The sequence below is a fragment of the Kwoniella botswanensis genome, chromosome 3 (assembly GCF_036426115.1).
Source record: "Kwoniella botswanensis chromosome 3, complete sequence".
Taxonomy (NCBI): Eukaryota; Fungi; Basidiomycota; class Tremellomycetes; order Tremellales; family Cryptococcaceae; genus Kwoniella; species Kwoniella botswanensis.
In genome coordinates, this window is record NC_088601.1 from 677,751 (window position 1) to 696,141 (window position 18,391).

The 18,391-nt window shown below is 44.3% G+C and overlaps 6 protein-coding genes across 6 annotated transcripts; 2 read left to right on the forward strand and 4 right to left on the reverse strand.

Annotated features, from left to right (window-relative positions):
- Positions 1 to 7: 7 nt before the first annotated feature.
- On the reverse strand, positions 8 to 2,543 carry L199_008142 (uncharacterized protein; the record flags this gene model as incomplete). Its single annotated transcript, XM_064893825.1, has 5 exons — positions 8 to 652; positions 730 to 1,490; positions 1,591 to 1,933; positions 2,016 to 2,306; positions 2,391 to 2,543. 5 exons carry the CDS (start codon positions 2,541 to 2,543, stop codon positions 8 to 10), a joined length of 2,193 nt encoding a protein of 730 aa, XP_064749897.1.
- Positions 2,544 to 2,925: 382 nt separating this feature from the next.
- L199_008143 (isocitrate dehydrogenase, NADP-dependent) lies at positions 2,926 to 4,964 on the reverse strand (the record flags this gene model as incomplete). The annotated part of the gene is made up of 9 exons (XM_064893826.1): positions 2,926 to 3,336; positions 3,413 to 3,489; positions 3,555 to 3,610; positions 3,692 to 3,751; positions 3,829 to 4,049; positions 4,153 to 4,272; positions 4,372 to 4,512; positions 4,589 to 4,654; positions 4,749 to 4,964. 9 exons carry the CDS (start codon positions 4,962 to 4,964, stop codon positions 2,926 to 2,928), a joined length of 1,368 nt encoding a protein of 455 aa, XP_064749898.1.
- Positions 4,965 to 5,571: 607 nt separating this feature from the next.
- L199_008144 (acetate non-utilizing protein 9, mitochondrial) lies at positions 5,572 to 6,339 on the forward strand (the record flags this gene model as incomplete). The annotated part of the gene is made up of 3 exons (XM_064893827.1): positions 5,572 to 5,663; positions 5,845 to 6,141; positions 6,288 to 6,339. The coding sequence occupies 3 exons, from the start codon at positions 5,572 to 5,574 to the stop codon at positions 6,337 to 6,339; spliced, it is 441 nt and encodes a 146-aa protein (XP_064749899.1).
- A 1,260-nt stretch (positions 6,340 to 7,599) lies between these two features.
- Positions 7,600 to 9,067, forward strand: L199_008145 (uncharacterized protein; the record flags this gene model as incomplete). The annotated part of the gene is made up of 2 exons (XM_064893828.1): positions 7,600 to 7,746; positions 7,874 to 9,067. 2 exons carry the CDS (start codon positions 7,600 to 7,602, stop codon positions 9,065 to 9,067), a joined length of 1,341 nt encoding a protein of 446 aa, XP_064749900.1.
- Positions 9,068 to 9,624: 557 nt separating this feature from the next.
- L199_008146 (uncharacterized protein) lies at positions 9,625 to 14,212 on the reverse strand (the record flags this gene model as incomplete). The annotated part of the gene is made up of 5 exons (XM_064893829.1): positions 9,625 to 12,565; positions 12,633 to 12,838; positions 12,900 to 13,097; positions 13,187 to 13,304; positions 13,491 to 14,212. The coding sequence occupies 5 exons, from the start codon at positions 14,210 to 14,212 to the stop codon at positions 9,625 to 9,627; spliced, it is 4,185 nt and encodes a 1,394-aa protein (XP_064749901.1).
- Positions 14,213 to 14,879: 667 nt separating this feature from the next.
- L199_008147 (uncharacterized protein) lies at positions 14,880 to 17,928 on the reverse strand (the record flags this gene model as incomplete). The annotated part of the gene is made up of 8 exons (XM_064893830.1): positions 14,880 to 15,139; positions 15,221 to 15,532; positions 15,608 to 16,178; positions 16,238 to 16,334; positions 16,392 to 16,878; positions 16,960 to 17,095; positions 17,155 to 17,508; positions 17,569 to 17,928. 8 exons carry the CDS (start codon positions 17,926 to 17,928, stop codon positions 14,880 to 14,882), a joined length of 2,577 nt encoding a protein of 858 aa, XP_064749902.1.
- Positions 17,929 to 18,391: the final 463 nt, after the last annotated feature.

Here is an 18,391-nt window from a genome sequence, read left to right on the forward strand (position 1 = left end):
ATTCAATCTAAAATACCAAATCTTCAACCTTCCACTTCCCAATCTTCTCATCCATCAACCTCTTTCCCTGTCCCTGACCCCCTTCCTTCTTGGTCTTGGATTTGGATTGTTTTTCCTTCTCATTCATTTCCTCCCTTTTAGCCAATATCAACACAGCTTCTATGGGACCTCTCAACGTCTTATATTCATTCTGAACTTCCAACAAAGGTTCTAAAGCTTCGTTCAACCCTTCTAACAAGTGATGGGAAGGTTCATATGATAGGAATAAAGGTAGGTGCGAATCGAGCAATAATGATGAATATGCGATTACCGAATTTAAGCTTGGAGTTCCCTCAACTTCAGATAAAAGCTGGGTTTCCCAGGCTGTATCTGCGTCCCACCCTCTTAGAACTTCGCCGCGAGTGTTGACATGCCACTGAGCCCATTTGAGTAATTGTTCCAATACCATTGTAGCATCTTCTACAGATAGGTTCTGACGTAAGTCCAATCGGAATGTAGGAGCTGGCGGAGATGATAAGATCAAGTATAGTAATTTTGATAAAGCAGGTGCGTTTTTATCGTTAGTTGAGGGATGTAAAGATGATGAGATGAGTTTGACGAGTGTGAGAGAATATATGGTTCGAAAGTTCTTGAAACACATGATGATATTATCCTACCAACGGATAAGGTTAGCTATATTCCTTGTAAGAAATCAAAGGAGATACAAATGTGAAGTGAAAATGAGCTCACCCAATCACCACAAGGTAATAAACCTTCACCAACCAAACTTGCTTTCCACATCGAATCATTAACCAGACCCCTTTCCAACAATAACCTGATGATGCCAGGAGAATACGTTCCCTTGTATTTACCTTCATCGTTGATCGCTTCGGAGAAAACAACATTGACGATCTTCCTAACGAAACTTTCTGAAATACTGGTCGAATCACCCTTAGACAAGAACCCTTTGAGTGCATTTTCAGCTTGACTGGGTTGATTTTTGTTGATCGACTCGGAAACCTTCTTTATCACTTTCTCTTCCTCTCCTTGACCATCTGATTTATGTGTAATCGCAGCAGAGGTCGAGAGGTACAGCTGAGTTTTCTCCTTGGTACCTAAGAGACTACCCATCCCGATCCCTTTCGGAGGAACTACCACTTCCGTAGTGTATATGACACTCCGTCCAGATTGTCCGTCACTGTTCAGATGACTTAGAACGAGTCCGACGGTCAATATCCCGTTCTTCCTAGAGAGGATGGAAAGGTGCTCGATAGTTCCAGTAGAGGTGAATGATGAGATTGACGTGGAGGAGAGTACGGCGGGCAAGGTAGATAGTGGAATCGCAAGGAGTAAAGAGGGTGTTGGGTGAGGTGTAGGTAACAGGATCAAAGGTTTGCCGGTTGTGGGTAATGATAAGAGGACTGAGGTGGATGAGGGGTGGACTAAGGTGAGAGGTGAGGTAGGCGAGGAAAGAGAGGAAATTTCGAGCGTGTATAGCTTATTCGATTCATCTGTACAATAAAAGAAGATGCAGTTTCAGTTCAGTCCAATCATTGTAACGAACATTATTACTTCGAGGAAGTTGACCATTCATTGTGTTGCATGACTCACCTAAAGCGCTGATCACTCCATCTTCACTAATATCGACATATCCCAACTTTGCCTCTCCTCCAATCTTCCCTTCCGTGACTCTGTTCACTCGAGGGCTATCTTCCAGTGTAAGTTGGAATACCGAGATTTTCCCTGTTGTATCGACCAGTGCCAATCTCGCGGAATTGTCTTTTGCAATCAACACCTTGGAAGTGAGAATATCGGTCGAGGAAAGTGAGAGTGTAAGATGGTTGGGGGTGAATTTGTTGTTCAATAGATATAGGTCGGTCGGATTGGTGGTAATCACTAAAATTGGGTATCGGCTAGAGGGTAGATAATGTATCGATTGTATCGATTTGGCGATCTGCGACAACATACCACGGAAGCGATTAGCGTCCACTACGTAGAAAAGCAGGTGAATTCTTCTTTCAAGTAAGCTAACGTACCTCTATGACCTCCTTATCACCTTCTTCTCCAACCCATTTCCAAATTTCTTTACCGACCCCAACCAGCGTTATCCTCTCTTTGACTTCGACAGTGTCCTCCTTTTCGTACTGCTCGTCTGACTCATCTTCATCTTCATCAACATCAGCATCCATGTCATCCTCGACTACATTCTGCTCTGAAGTATCTCTCGGGACTTTTTCTGTCCGCGTTGACCAGTAGCTTATGGGTGAAGATGAAAATACCGTAGAGGGAGAGACGGTGAATGAAGTGGTCGGTCTGAGTGTGTTGAGCTATACAGTCCGAATTTCATTTGTCAGCTGAAAAGCTCTCACATGCCTCGCTGATGCGAGCAAGGCGACAAGCCTAGGACCCACGTCATAAGTCCATATCCCATCACCTCGAACGGCCGCTACAGCACATTTGGAATCTCCCACGACGGGACTGAGCGTCACATGAGGTGTTTTCGAGCTGGACGCATGAGGCTGGGAGAATGTCGCTAACTGCGTAGGTGTGGATATTGAAGCCATATCTGCTGAAGTTGTCGCCTATTCAGGGGATGTAGTCTGATACCAATGGGTTTATAGCAACAACAGGCTCAAATCGAAAACAGATGCAACAGAAATCTTGGACGAACGAAAGATTTCAGAAATATGTTTTATTACGTAAGATGCCACATTAGTTGTAATTTTAGTATCAAGTAGTTATTTTGCAATATACCGACAATACGAGTCTACAGGATGCTTCTAGTCGCGACGCGATATGATATGATATGCATTAGAACCAATGACAAGATCCACTATCTATTCTTCCAATGAAATGATTGACCATCCTCCGTTTTGTCAGTTACACAATTCAAACATCTTCCATCTCCTTGTTTCTAATCTACGCTTTTCCCCTCTGCCCACTCTATTATATCCTCGCCTTGAGCTTCTCGATCAATCTCTCTTCCACCTTCTTCATGTACACATCCGTCGTCACCCAATCATCTCTAGTCATATTCTTGCCTTTCATAGCCAACGCAAGATCTTTAGTCATTATTCCATCTTTATCAATAACCTCCACACAGGACTCTTCTAACGATTTGGCAAATTCGCCTAACGCAGGTGTATCATCCAATTTGGCTCTGAAAGCAAGACCCCTAGTCCAAGCGAAGATCGAAGCGACGGGGTTGGTGGAAGTTTCTTGTCCTTGTTGGTATTGTCTATAATGTCGAGTGACTGTTCCGTGGGCCGCCTCCGCTTCCATCGTTTTACCGTCCGGTGTGATTAGTTCAGAGGTCATCATTCCCAAAGAACCGAATCCCTGAGCGAGGATATCACTCTACAACACGACAAAATCGTTACATCAGCTCACTCGGATCCGGGAGATTTTAAATATGAAGATTCAGGAAACTCGCCATAACATCTCCGTCGTAGTTCTTACAAGCCCAAACGAATCCTCCTGAGGACTTGATAGCTTGAGCGACCATGTCGTCTGTATACGAAGAAGAGTTGTCAATCAACTGTCCAGTTTTTCGAGGTTGCATGCAAAAAACTCACCAATCAATCGATGTTCGTAGTAGATACCAAGTTTCTCAAATTCAGGTTTATAGGTTCTACATAGCATTGAATATCAATACCTATCCCAGCTGCAATTGTGTGTACCAGGCGAAGTATAGTACACTCGATGAACTCACGATTGATAGACCTCTTCAAAGATATCCTTGAATCTGCCATCATATTTCTTCAAGATGGTACTGTCAATCAATCATCTGTCAGCCCAGTCCAGCATAACATGATATGATGGAAAAAGGGGGAGATAACGATGACTTACTTCTTGGTAGACATGAACAAAGTCATTTTCTTACTGATAGCCATCTTGAAACTAGCATGAGCGAAACCATAGATGGACTCATCGGTATTGTACATTGCCAAAGCTACTCCCTTTCCCTTGAAATCGTATACATTCAATTCGGTGGGTTTACCTCCGTCTGCTGGCGTGTAAGTGAGAGTGAGTTTACCTGGACCGGGAGAGATGAAATCTGTTGATCGGTACTATATCAAATCAACGTGAGTCAGTCATACTCCTCTCTCGCAAAATTCAGGTCCACACGATATTCTGTAATCGTATGTGATTAAAAGGAAAGTTGAAACCCACCTGATCACCAAAGGCATGTCTTCCAATGACAATAGGCTTAGTCCACCCTGGAACGGGCTTAGGGATCTTCTCGAGGATGATAGGTTCTCTGAATACAGTTCCGCCAAGGATATTTCGGATCTACAATTGCATACATACAGATTTAGCATGTCTATCGCCTTGATAACATCTCGTTCTGAGATTATAGATCCAGTTGAAAGGTATATATATCTCACTTACAGTACCATTTGGACTTCTCCACATTTCCTTCAGGTTGAATTCTTTCACTCTGGCTTCATCAGGTGTTATAGTAGCGCATTTGACTCCTACGGAATACTTCTTGATGGCTTCTGCAGAGTCGATAGTAACTTGATCGTTTGTCTGACGTCGTTCATCTAGGATCAGCTATTCATCTCGCCGGAAATGAAGTAGGTATGGAAAACTAATCATGACTCACGGCGTCTCTATTTTCCATCCCTAAGTCGTAATATTTGAGATCAACGTCGACATAAGGTAAGATGAGCTATACAATGAAATGAAAAATGTCAATACTCCGTATTACAAATTGACACTTTGCTCTCAAAAGACGTAAAGACAACGTGAAAGGCATCACCCACCTCCTCTCTGATCTTCTTCCAGATGATCCTAGTCATCTCATCACCATCGATCTCTACCACTGGATTCTTCACTTTGATCCTCTCGATACCTGCTGGTGTGGCAGTGGCATAACCCATGGTGGATGTCAGACCGAAAGATAATGGACGGGAAGTTCGGATGGCTGTTCTAGCTAAGAAAGGTGTCGAACGAAGTAATGGCTGGGCACAAGCCGACATTGGAGTTAGCGATAATCACTTAGTTGGGGACAAGCAGAGAGATCCATGTATATAGGTGTGGGTACCTATCACGGCAGACAAAGTGGTAGGTGGAAGGAAGAAGATGAACCGGTGTTACCGGAATACCTTTCCACATCCAACACGTGATGAAGTGAAGGAATGAATGTGAGCGCGACTGTGACTGACTTACCATGTTGGGTAGCTCCACTCAGATGGTAGTGCAGTGATTTTCAGAGTGGGACAGAGTTGAGGATGTAGTAGATAGGTGTATGAACCGACTACTTGTGTATAAGGATATCAATTATTTCAGACTTCAGTTATCTAGATACACTTGACTCGCTTTGCTCTTCGTTGTACAGTGTTCGGGTCAATCGGCCGAGCCAATCGGATCACAGGTTGTCCAGGAGTTATGTCTGTTACAGCGCTGTTATCTTACCGACGACACGAGTAATCAATCTCACGACGTCATCACTTTCCTCAAGACAGCAGATCTTGAAGATCTCTTCTCTGCTTTGTGGAAAAATAATCTCTATGATCGACACATTATCTATATAATTCACATTTTCATAGATTCTTATAATGTCATCAGCATAGTCAGTCAGCCAACATGCGCCAGTCACTCATCAGATTAGCAAGTGCCTCTCCACCACTACCACTATCCGTCCAACAGGCTTCTATACAGCTCATACCCCCTATACCGTGAGTGTTGCCACCAGGCTACAAATTAGAGAATTTTACATGTATCTGGGAAATAAAGGAGGACGAATGTGAAGATAGGAGATAACAGATTCACCAGATGACTCTATTACAATATCGTCAGAAGGGACGATAGACCTGGAGCTGGAGCCGGAGCTAACTTATTATAATGTTATTTTACCAGACTTTATCGTCGTCTACTCCGTGCTCACCGTACTTTACCTCCCGAAATGAGATTCATGGGTGACTCATATATCAAATCGGAATTTCGTCTAACTCGATCGACAGATAATCCTTTACATATAATCGCTTTCTTATCTCAGTGGAAATTATATCTCGATGAATTGCAGCAGTCAAGCGGACAAGGAAGGGAGGTATGGAGAGGTAAGAAATTGGATACGGTTAGTTTTGAGAAGTTGAGTAAGGAACAAGTAGGTCAACTTTATGAGTTGATGCATGCTACGAAAGATGTTTGGAAATCGTGAGTTATGTTTTCACTTCATACACATTCATCTTTCATCCCTCGATGTTTAGTGAATAGGAATGGTCCAACTTTTCTGTTAACTATCATTCCATCGGACTGACCCAGTTACGCATGCTAATTGTCTTCATTTTGGATATCTTCAGACCCGAACAGTTAGAACAGGAAGCGAAAGATGCTGGTATAAACAGCCAATAGAATCAGGTATAAAGCAGTAAACATTATCCAATCATCACAGTAAAACCTGAATGTGTCGATAGAGTCATATATGCATGGCGCATAACAACTCCAGACTCGTAAAGGTTTTCTCGCATCCCTTTCCGAGAGCGCGATCGTTGGTCGGTATATGGCGATGGTTAGGTGTACGATGAACCTATGTGTCTCCACATCCGTTCTCCGTTGAGTATGCATCAAGAAGTATGACCAACATGTCGTCATCTGACAGGACACCCCTTCCTCTCATCTTGAGAGCTTTGTCACTCCTATCATCATCATCGATCGTGATCTGAATGCGACGAATTCACAACATTTTATGAGCAGAGTGGTTTCTCCAACTCCATCTGCCTTGTGATGATTTACGTACATAGAAGGGGTTGAAACGTCGATCATCTCCCAGTCTTCCTTGGAGGTCGATTCGCGTGTCATATGAAAGGACAAAAGAGTCCTGATCTAACAAAGGGGTACTCTCATTCCAACTGAACGGTATCGATATGTATTGTTCTAGACTAGTCGATGAAAAACAAAAAGTTGTGGTTTGACGGTAAGACGCGTTTTACAGTTTACGTTTCACGTCTCAACGTTGGATAAGGTTATTTTATCAGTCGAGGCGAGAGATCTGTAAATGGAAGTGGAAAAAGGTGATATCAACGCGTTCCCACCTGCTCAAGCGAAGATGACGGTGATAGTGGGGGTATACATACCAGGACACTGAGGGGCGCCAAGGAAGGAGTGCGTGTGAAATCAAAGGAGGGTATACAATAAAAAATAAGGGGAGATAGATCCTTCAGACGCGATTGATATCGGATGAATGCCAAGACTTTACTTTACACATCATCACACAAACGTACAGCATACATCATACAGCGTACAGCACACAGTACAGGCGGAATACCATGCGCTACTTGCTATACAAAAGATTTCTTTGGGTCCTTGTGATTGATGATGCGATTGGATTGACCCCTCTATATATATGCATTCCTTTCTTCCATTCGCTTCATCACTCCAACCCTTTGGATCTCTTTCATTCATTCTTTCAGTCTACCACCTTTCGTTTCCTCCCACCAGCACATATAAAAAAATAGCAAGAGCAGGTCTCTCTTGTATAGTTCATCTAACCCACTTAACAATACTTACTTACTACAACCAGTATCTTGTCGCTCTTTTCATCACCTTGTCGACCAACCTGACAACCAACTCAACCCTCTAACCTCTTCTTCCATCTAGTCTAATCTGTCCACCATGTCTTCCTTCTTTATCACACCCGCGTTGATCGCGTGGTTACCCCTCGCCAAGGCCCACATGTCAATATGGCTGGAATCCATGTACGGTTTCGATCAGTCTTATGAACCTGTCACTCCGTTGTCTGGGAAATCTTTCGATCAATGGGTGAGTCCGTGTTTCAGTGTTTCAAATGCAATCTCACCAGCTTATTCTCCTATCTTAAATCCCTCAACCCAATTTAACCCAATCCAATCTGGACGCTGATTTGACTGTGTTCTGTAAAATTGTATAGTGGTTCCATGGAAATGCCAACGATCAACCTTCATCCATCACGACCCTCATTCCAGGATCTGATCTCTCTGTCGAAATCGCCTGTTCAAAAGAGTACACTTCCTTCGGAGGTAATCCCACTTCGGACGCTTGTCCAGGCGACTCCGGTTCATATCACGCAGGAGGTTCGACCGGTTCCGGATCAGGATGGAGTGGTAATTCCGAATCCAACCTGATGGGTTGTGCTCTGGCAATCGCATTTAAACCTACCGCAAGTCAGACCAACCCCGAAGATTTTACTGTAATGTCAATTCAAGAGAATTGCGTTAGACAGAGACAAACTTCTTTTTCGATCCCGAGTAATCTCCCGGCATGTCCTGAAGGTGGGTGTACATGCGCATGGTTCTGGCAAGGTAAGAATAGTGCCAATGAGATGTACATGACTGGATTCAGATGTGATGTACAAGGTGGATCTACCGGTGGATCATACCCTTCCCCTGTTCCTCCTAGGAAAGGAGCCATCGGTGGTCCAACTCAACCTATGTATTGGGCGAATACACCTACCAACCTTGACTACACACCCGATTGGGAGACGAAACCTTCTTATAACTCTGCTTGGGGTTGGACAAACGGTGCTCAAACTTCTGCGTTCGGCGCTAGTAGTGGTACTGGATCATCAAACTCTACTGGCACTGGCACTGGATCTGGATCTGGGGCTGGTTCAACTTCCGCTGGCGGAAATGCATCATCTCCTTCTTCCACTGCTGGTTCAGGTAAAAACGGTTCTTCCCCTTCTTCTTCTACCGCCGGTTCAGGTGGATATGGTAATTCACCTTCATCAGCTTCATACGGCTCACCAACATCAACTCAAGGTTGGTCCGGCGACGACGACGAATATGCCGAACCTACATCGACCTCATCGAGAGGAAGAGGAAGAAGACCCACTTCTACTTCTACTTCTTGGCAGGGACAAGGTGAGGATGATAATTCCTATCAATCCGAAAGTCAAGGAGAAGATGATGAAGAAGAAGAAGAGAATCCACCATGGCAAGAACTTGCTGCTGATCCTGTTGGAACTTTGTCCACTACCCCGACTCCTACTCCCACTCAAGCTTTAGTACAGACTTCTTCGCCTGAGTCTACATCAACAGCAATAGCGAAGAAATGTAATAGACATGGTAGGAGGAGTAGGTTGAGGCGAACGGTTCATGTCTAAGTGATTAGATCCATGGTATACACGTTCATTGGACTGCATCGTACTGTGTATTCCTTTTTTAATTCCAGTGAAGTGTAAATACGTTTGATACGTATACATTTTACGTTTACGAAACATTTTACGATCTATGATCAGTGATCATCCTCACCATCTTCATCTGTATGTACTACTTAACCCTTCCCTCTTTGTTATTACGATTATGCAGTGATCCCCGGTGGATTCATGTCGGATGTAAATACACACACTCTACAGTGGTATATCAATGCACGAGACGTCGGTCAAACAAAGGTAATTGGCATGTACAGTAAGTTCGGTAAGTGATCATGTGAGATTTTCTATATCGATTGTACTGTATCTCCATTATCATTCATTATATTCGCATTATCATGCTGTGATCGTACCTATCATATAAGTATGTTCATTATATACAAAACCAACCCTAGTTCCCAACTATATATCCTAAATGATGATAATGTCCAAAGCTGTCTCTGATTTGATGTAAAGTACATCATACCCAAGGCAAACCATGCCAGGAAGACACAAATTAGAATGATATCTTAGTAGGATATCTTAGTAGGTTGAGCGCTATTCGGTTGATCCCCATTCCCATTCCCATTTCCATTTCCATTCATATATCTATTCCCACTGTTACCACCCATTTGGTTTTGGTTCTGGCCTTGGGCCCCCGCCATGGGAGGAACAGCATTCGCTGATCTACTTCTACCTAAAGCCATAGCCATCTGTCTAGAAGGCAATTGTAACCCTCTCAAACCATCTTTTGTACCTTGTCCTCCCCCTCCAGGGTTGGGATTAGGATTATCCCACGTATGAGTCATATATCCTGCTGAATGAGGTTGATACTGGTTGTGATTATTGGGGATAGATAGATCCTCTTGAGAGTTCAAAGTTGTATTGGCATTACTGCCCGATCTGGAAGTTTGGTGTCGATACATGGGTGAGATTGGTCGACCACTGTTAGCTGTAGCAGATAAAGGTGGGATAGAAGCTGGTGTAGCGTTCGATCGTCTAAGACTTGACACTTGGATCAAAATCGCACATTCCCTTGTCGATTGAGTTAATCTACTACATGCTGCTCTGACGTTCGTTGGGAAATTATGAGTTGCCGAAATGATTTTGACCAATTCGCTGACTTTAACTACGGTCTTGATGAACGCTTGAGCATCATCAGGTAAGGTCGTAGTAGTATATGTTGATGGATTCGCTCTAAGGCCCATGAGCGATTCTCGTAAACCCGCAGTGATCTGTTCAGCTATCGATAAGAGATGTAATAATTCTGTGTGATGTTTGACAGATATCGTTGATGGTCTCCTAGCTGAGAAGGGACCCATACCCATACGTGTAGATTCGGCATTACTCAAAAGCGAAGATTGCGAACCTGATTTCTGATGTTGGTTAAATGGAGGTGAGGATGCACCGATATCTTCAGCAAGCTTGAGCCAACATGTAAAAGCGATGTCGGTGGCTGTTTCGATGACGTCCAATAGATCTTCGTCAAACACACTCGCAGAAGCTGGTGTAGGAGGTCGGACATCGACGGATAGTTTCCTGGATGGTGCAGGTGGGTTGTTGCTGGTGAACGACATTGCCATTGCATGACTTGAACCAGAGGACGAAGATGGATGATGTCGACCTTGAGGGGAAGATGCCGGCACCATAGCGATAGGTTGATGAGAAGGTACAATATCAGGGGGAGTACCAGGAATGGTGAATGGCGTACCGTTAGGTGAGGTCGTACTGATAGGGAATGGAGGAGGAGGGATAGGAGCTTGACTTGGCTGCTCTTCCTCGTCTTCATCTGATCCTTCCGCTTGCTGGTCCAATACGATTGTCGCAGATTCCGAAGGACGGTGTCTGAGATAAGAACCAGGAGTGGACAATTGATCGGAAGTGTTCACTTCACTCGATCTCGGTCCACCAGGTGAGCCCATCAACATCCCTCTTTCAACATCCAGAGACGAGAACGATCCAGCTTGTCTTCTTGATTTTCCCATCGTTCTCAGACTCGTCGCGTGAACCATCGCGGGTGCAGGGGAATCTTCAACTTGAGGGACTAAAGGTGATCCGCCAACAGTAGATTTTGACACTGAAGCAGGTGATTGAGATTCTCGTCTTTCGATAATAGGTGAGATTGGCGTACGCCCACTAAGGGATCCGGTAGGCACCATCTTGACACCTCCCATTGATCTCATTGCTAAACCACTTACGTCAATCACCAGCAAAGGTCTAATCTCAGCCAAAAGCGGTGCCATGCTCTGCCAAGAACATGCTACCTCAGCCATAGATCCATATATCATCGTCAACAGCGTTCTGGTATATCTAATATCGTTATTCTTCAAAGCTGGAATCTGCATTTTCAAAACAGCCACCACTTTCGCAAACACGGCTACACTTTCTTTGGCCGCATCTATCACATTCCGTATCACATGGACAGGTGGCGAATTTCTTCTTGACATGGAATCGAATCTGTCCAAAGCATTGATCAAATTGTTCATGTAGTTTCCGGCAGGTTCCATCACTCTTGAGAAAACACTTGCTATACGTTCATTTACAGCGAACACGAGGTATTGTCGCAATGCCGAATGAAGTTGAGATAGCGCGTACAGTATACCACGAACAGCATCGATGAATTTGAGCAAAACAGGTGGAATCGATTTTGAGATAGTTGATACTGGTAATGTACTCAATCGTCGGAAATATGAGTTTCGAGATTCGTCAATCTGAGGTCCATCTTGGCTGTTCCTCTTTTCGGCCATTTCTCCACTCATATCTCCTGATATTCTCCTCATCATTTCAATCGATCCTTTTCTGTTCATCACTCTGCTTCGTTCCTGACCTGACATGGTAGGTCCAGCTGTAGGAGATCGCATCATCTCACCTCCCCAACCTCGACCAGGTAATTGGAACTTGGGTACCCCAGGTGCAGCAATCCCTAAACCCAGAGGACGGGCCTCCTCGATTGGCTGCCCATCATTCTTCCTATCCTGAATGATCTGAGCGTGACTTTGCCGTAAATCAGGCAGAGACTTCTTCACCGTCAGGTTTCCACTCAACCGCTGAGTGGCGGTGTAGCTCGCTCCTCTTGAATGACCTTGAGTAGCTGGGATGGTGGGTGGTTGCGGTAGATGACTCGCAGATGGCATCCGTGAATGGGCTGAAGACTCAGTCGAAGCTGAAGGAGGGGATGTAAGTGACGATGCAGATGGATCCCGACTGTGTCGAGGTCGGTAAGGTGAATATTGGCTTGGTCCTGGGGAGTAGCTTCGTGCGAGAGCGTCATCTGATAGGGTCGCTGATCGATTTCGACCTAGAGCAAATGGACGAGTAGGTGTTCTAGGTCTATCGTCAAGGTTTTGTGGGAAGACTGCACGTTTGACGGTTTCTTGAGATGACATAGCTATCATCGGGGATTCCAGTTGCGAGCGGAAAGATCGAGCTGATGCTGACGTCGCCATGGATGCTGCGCTAAGAGGTTCGTCTCTGTGATGATATTGATGGTAGGTCAGTTGAGCGATTACTTCCATACATTGTTATCACATCAGCTCACTCGGATATTCTATTAGATTCTTCGGCCTGTTGCAATAGTCTTTCCGAGTCCGCTGCTCTTTGCCTCATCCAGCTCTTCATATTCTCTATCCAAGGTCTCAAGTCCTGTTCTTTTCTATCTTTAGAGCTTGTCGATGCTCCTTCACTGGTTTTCGATCGCGAAGACTGGTCTACCGGTTCTGCGAGGGGACCAAGCACTTCCTTGGGCTATAACAGCATCATGGATAAGCTGACAATCTTTAATACCTCAAGCTGCGATACAACTTACCGGCCATTCAATAGGATTATGATCCACTTTGAACACCTTCAAGCTCGTGAACTGTACCATATAGCCAGGTAAAGTATATATCTTGTTGTTCGTTAGGGAAAGTACTTTTAATCTAGTCAATCGTCGAGGTTCATCAGGGAAAGAAGTGATTTTATTCTTGGATAGATCGAGAATTTCGAGAGCAGCTAATTCGGTAATCTACATTTGAGTGTATCGTAAGTTGTCGGTCACTTCTCGAGGTTTGAGTTATTCTTGCAGTGAATAGGTAGATGATATGAGGAACTCACAGGTCTTGGAAACTCAGTTAGATAATTTCCTTTAAGATTAAGATACCTCAACCTTGACAGGTGGGCAAACCGGTATGATATTGAGTCATTCGTTAGATTGTTATATGAAAGTGCGAGTCTGGATGGGGAGCTACCGTCAGCTTAACAATCATCAGAGGCGTTACAACACAATAATGATATGTATCAGGATACATGGTTGATCACATCTCTCTCGTTGATCAATTTCTACACCTCTTCGCCCCGTCACGTCACGACACAGATCTCTAGATCCTGATCTGAATGCTAAAATGCATGAATCACTCACCGCCAAACACCTCTTTTTCCTTTACCTACCCCTCTCTCAAAGACATCCACAACCTCATCACTTATCTTACTCATGTTCTGTCTTGATATATCCAATGTATCTCCTTCATCTTTCGATCCTTCAGCTATCTCCTTGATTCTACTGATTATATATTCTTCAGTTGGTGGACCAGCAGGAGGAGGCGTCGGTGAAGTACCTCTAGTTCTACCACTACCAGGATTACTCTGACTCCTATTAGTAGGAGGAGTACCCGAAGGAGCACCTAAAGGCGAACTAGGTCCTCCCCCTCTCAATCCACGTACTACAGCAGCAACGTCATTCTTCTCCTCTCCACCACTCCCACCCGGTGAAGGCGAAGCAGATAACGGAGAAGGTAATTTACTCTCATAATTATAACCATTAGAATTGTAATTGGCCAAGTTTGATCCTAACGATTTTGACGGTCCATGTAAACCCATCATTTCTCCCGCCCCTCCTCCTCTGGAGAGGTTCGTGTTGATTGGGCTAAGGGAGTTGGGCGTAGGTCGAGGTGAAAGAGCAGAATTGGAACGTAATCTGGAACTCGAACTCGGTGGGAGATTGGTAGTTACGCGTAGATTGTGAGGACCAGGTGGTTGAGAGAGGGATTGAGAGGGTGTAGGTGTAAGGGTCATAGTGGATGAAGAGGCTGATGAGAGTGAGGGAGAAGACTGCATGTGGGGCAGTGGTAATGGTAGTGACATTGTCGTGTAGTTTTAGAGATGGATAATAAAGAAAGATTGTCGTGTATGTCAAGTCAGAAAGGTCGGTTTTACTGTCAGTTTGAAAACATTATTAACGTTCGTGGGTCGTGTCGATGTGATGATGGTTCAGATCCAATGTTCGTGTATGTATTCTCTAGTCTATTGTTGAGCTCTGCGAATGGGACAAGTGATGGTACAGAACGAAAGTAAAGTGTTTTAAATGCAAATCGTCAAAGGAGTATCTTGAGAGTCTGTGTAACCTGAAAAAATAAACGTCCAGCGTTCTAAGTGTATTAAATCGCGTAAGGTAGGAATCAGATAGAGGACAATTAATGAATATGATGAGTGTTGGGATGATGGTGTCGTCGATGTCGAAGTAGGATGTATGTAAAATAGAGATGAGATGCGATGAGGAAGGAACACAAAGCACGAGCTAAGGTGGGTGTCGGTTGTCTCACTCTTCACTCTCACAGTGGCGTAACTTTAGATCGTCGATGATCTCTTCCTTTTATGTGAATAACGGCATATCCAGAACACATCTCATTCGATCAAATTCCCATGAATCGCATAGCCATGCATATATCCAGGACAGTACTTCTCTCTTTGTCCTATATGCATATAGGATTGTTTTGGCGGTACACAAATCACTATATGAATCCTATATGATTTAGAACGGACTATCAAATCCGCCAACTAAAGATCTAGCTAAATTCCTAGCCAACGCTAATCTGACCTGATCCAATTTCTTATACCCATCTTCATACCCAATCTTCTTCGTTTTGTCATCATAATCACCAGATAGCCTCTGAAGGTACTGTATCAATTGCTCCAGATAATCCTGTTTGGCAAATGACGAATTCACTTTGACCTCTTCCAATACTCTAAGTAATTCGAATGTCTCATTTGACGAGAATAGGATATCCGAATCTGCAAAAGGCACATTAACGACCTCATCCTCGTTCACCCATAGCACTTTCGAATGTAGAAAGTGACAGAACGCCAACCCACCTTCGAGCAAATTGATACTCTCTACCAATAACACCGCCCAGATCCCCACAGGGGCAATACCAGAAGTCAGCAGTCCCACCAATTTCGATGCTGCTCTGTCTCTTGCACCTTGATTGAGGAATAGTAAATAATCTCTAAATTCAGATAAGAATGTCAGCCTAGATGCGAAGATGCTTAAGGCTGAGGTAGCGGGTAAGTCGGGTAAACCTGATGCAGGATCTAATTGGTTTTGCAGTTCCGCTAATGCTGTTGGAGCTTCGCTGAGAAGGGCAGGTGGGAGCGTATCAACCAGTCTAAGGAATTCTTCGTCCCCTACAATAGCCACATGGAAAGGTCAGCATCTCCACGGAAAGGAAGGAAAAAAGGTTTATGTACAATGCAACTTACCATCCGTTATATATGAGTCGAGAATTTTCTCTGCAATTCTCGATAACGCCCACCCATCACCTGCCATCATTGACATACTAGCCGCCATCCCATATTCACCTTTTCTGATCAACTTTGAAGCTAAGATCTGGGATATCATCTTGAATTCATCTTCCAACTTGAATTCACCGCATGCCGCTCGGATCTCGTCCAACAATCTCACAGCTTCTTCCATCTCCTTCGTCTGTTCTCCATCTCCTTCCGTTGATTCTTCTACGTGCATACCATCAGCTTGTGTCTTCTTATTCTCGGATTTCGATTGACCATCTAAAGAAATGGATATTCTCATGATATGCGATTTCAACCTATTCCTTCCTTCCTGTCCAGCATAATTCAGATAATCACATATCACCCTCCAGAACGCAGAATACTTCGGGTTATTCTGTAGTATTTCTGTGTATTCCAATAAGAAATAATCTCTTAACGGAATCTCGAAACGCTCTTCGTCGTCTGGTATCAATTCGAGTTTGTCCAACAAGTCCCCTAGATGCGCCGACAGCCATATGTCGATATCGTAACATACCATGAGAGCCTATTCGGTGTCGATACGTCAGCTTCATCTAGCAGCGTGGCCTACGATAACCAACTCACCTTGATAATATCTGCGGAACACAATGCAGATTGTATAGCATCTTCCGGTACAGTTGTATCTACCGGTATTTTATCTAAGATCATCGCCATTATCTCCCTACACCTGACTAGTCAGCTGCAATGCTTCGATTGTCCCGGGCAAAGAGCAGCTTACGGTAGATGATCTCTTCTCATATCAACGTCAACCAATATCCCCCAAGCTCCTAGAGCTTCTCTCCAATCCGAAGCTTCATCAAGTATTCCCTGAGGTTTACCTTCCATCAAATCGATTATCACTCTGAAATCATTTTCCATCCATTTGTACTTATCTTCACCAAACCACTGTCCTTTCTGTTTACCTTGTATGAAACTGATTAGTTCCGCTTTAAATTTGGCCAACCATGATTTTTGAGCTTGGAGGAAATCTAAATCTACTCTCCAGCGCTCTTCGGTCGATCGGGGGAATATCGATAGATGTTGAGATAACATGGAAGATAACTTCGATATGGATGAATTGGGATGTTTCGAAAGTGATTTTAAGAAGGATGCCGCAGGTAAATGGAATCCCCTCAATATGCATCTTGAGATGTATGGGAAGAATAGAGGATGATCCCAAGGATTCTGGGTCGACATGATTTCGTTACCTTGGGAATTGTCAGGCGCTATATTCATCGTAATCGGACGAGGTCAGCTAAGGTGTCATTCTGCGACTACTTCAACTTCGAGCTGGAAACAAGACCTACCTGGATCTACATCATTAACCCAATCTAAAATCTCTTCTCCCACCAATCCTTCGCCTTTACCGTCCACCGGTAGATACAATACTTCAGCGAGATTGAGTATATTGTACGACGTCGTAAATCTTGCTCTCAATTCGATCTGTTCGATCAACTGGGATCAACAAAAACATCTGAGCTGTATGAAGTATTTCCACTCACATCGATATCCTGGTTCGCTTTCAATTCTCCTAATTGATCCAAATACAAGTCTGCCAATCTCCTCATATGCATGATGGTCTCAGCGTCTGGAGGGCCTAGTAGACCCTCTGGTGAGACCAAGTTTCCTCTTCTATCCCAAGCTTCAGCTATTTTCTCTAAGCCTATTGAGGGGAGTCGACGAGAATGCGATTCAGCTACTATCTGCTGTAAAGACGTGAAAAGAAGATGCGATTCCGTATACAGTTGTACGAGTGAATCGGGAAGGGAAGATAAAGAAGTGAAAAATATCGTTCTATCAGAGAGTGATAGACTTGGCTCAGATAGGGTGGAAGGTTCGTTAGGATTTGCTGAAGGCTAAAACCGAGGTGTATGAGTCAGCTACCATCCCGAGCGAGCCCTGAGATTATACCTTACCTTTTTGGCGATCCACGAAGCTATCTCTCCGCCTGCAGGTGAAGTTACAGCATTGATGGTCCTTCCGCTAGATTTCCATTTCTTCTTCTCCCCCTTGGGATATGCGGAAGGCTGCAGATGTAAAACTTCCACTTCCAATTCTTCATCCTCATCACCATCTTGATGCATACCGTCTACTTCCTGAGGCGGATGGGTGAGTATCGATGTGGACGTGGCGGACTTCTGAGAGAAAGGGTTAGAGGAAGATCCGTATGAGAATGTCGAGGGTCCCGAGGAAGATTGACCTCCTTGTTGGGCAAAGGAGAAGGAGGAGCCTCCTGTTGGAGTCGAGAAAGAGAAGCCTGAAGGTGCAGGAGCCATTGTTTCCTGTTGCCTTTGGTGGAAGCTGTGGTTGATTGGGCTTAGGGAAGAAGCCGTTGTTAAGTGAGCGACAGGACGCGAAGGGATGAGAGCAGCCATGATCATGAACAACACCTATCTATCCTCGACTGTCCAACGTTGATTTTCCAGGGGCATGGAATGGCATGTTTACGTAACTCACGGATCCAGGTCAAAGTGGATTCGACGTGTAGAAGCGGTAGATGCCGCTTTGCCCAAGTGAATATCAATAAGATTAGTTCCGCTTTCCGAGGTGAGGTGACGGATGCACGGTCCGGCGGGAGTCGCGGAAGTGGATCTGTAATGTGTCATTAGGAATGATCAAAGTCCGATTAGAGATGTGAGCTAATGACTGATTAGGATTTCGAGATGATGACATACCTCGAGTTGCGGGGTTACGCAATAAGTTGAGTTGTCGAGTTCCCATCCCATCCCCATACTTCCC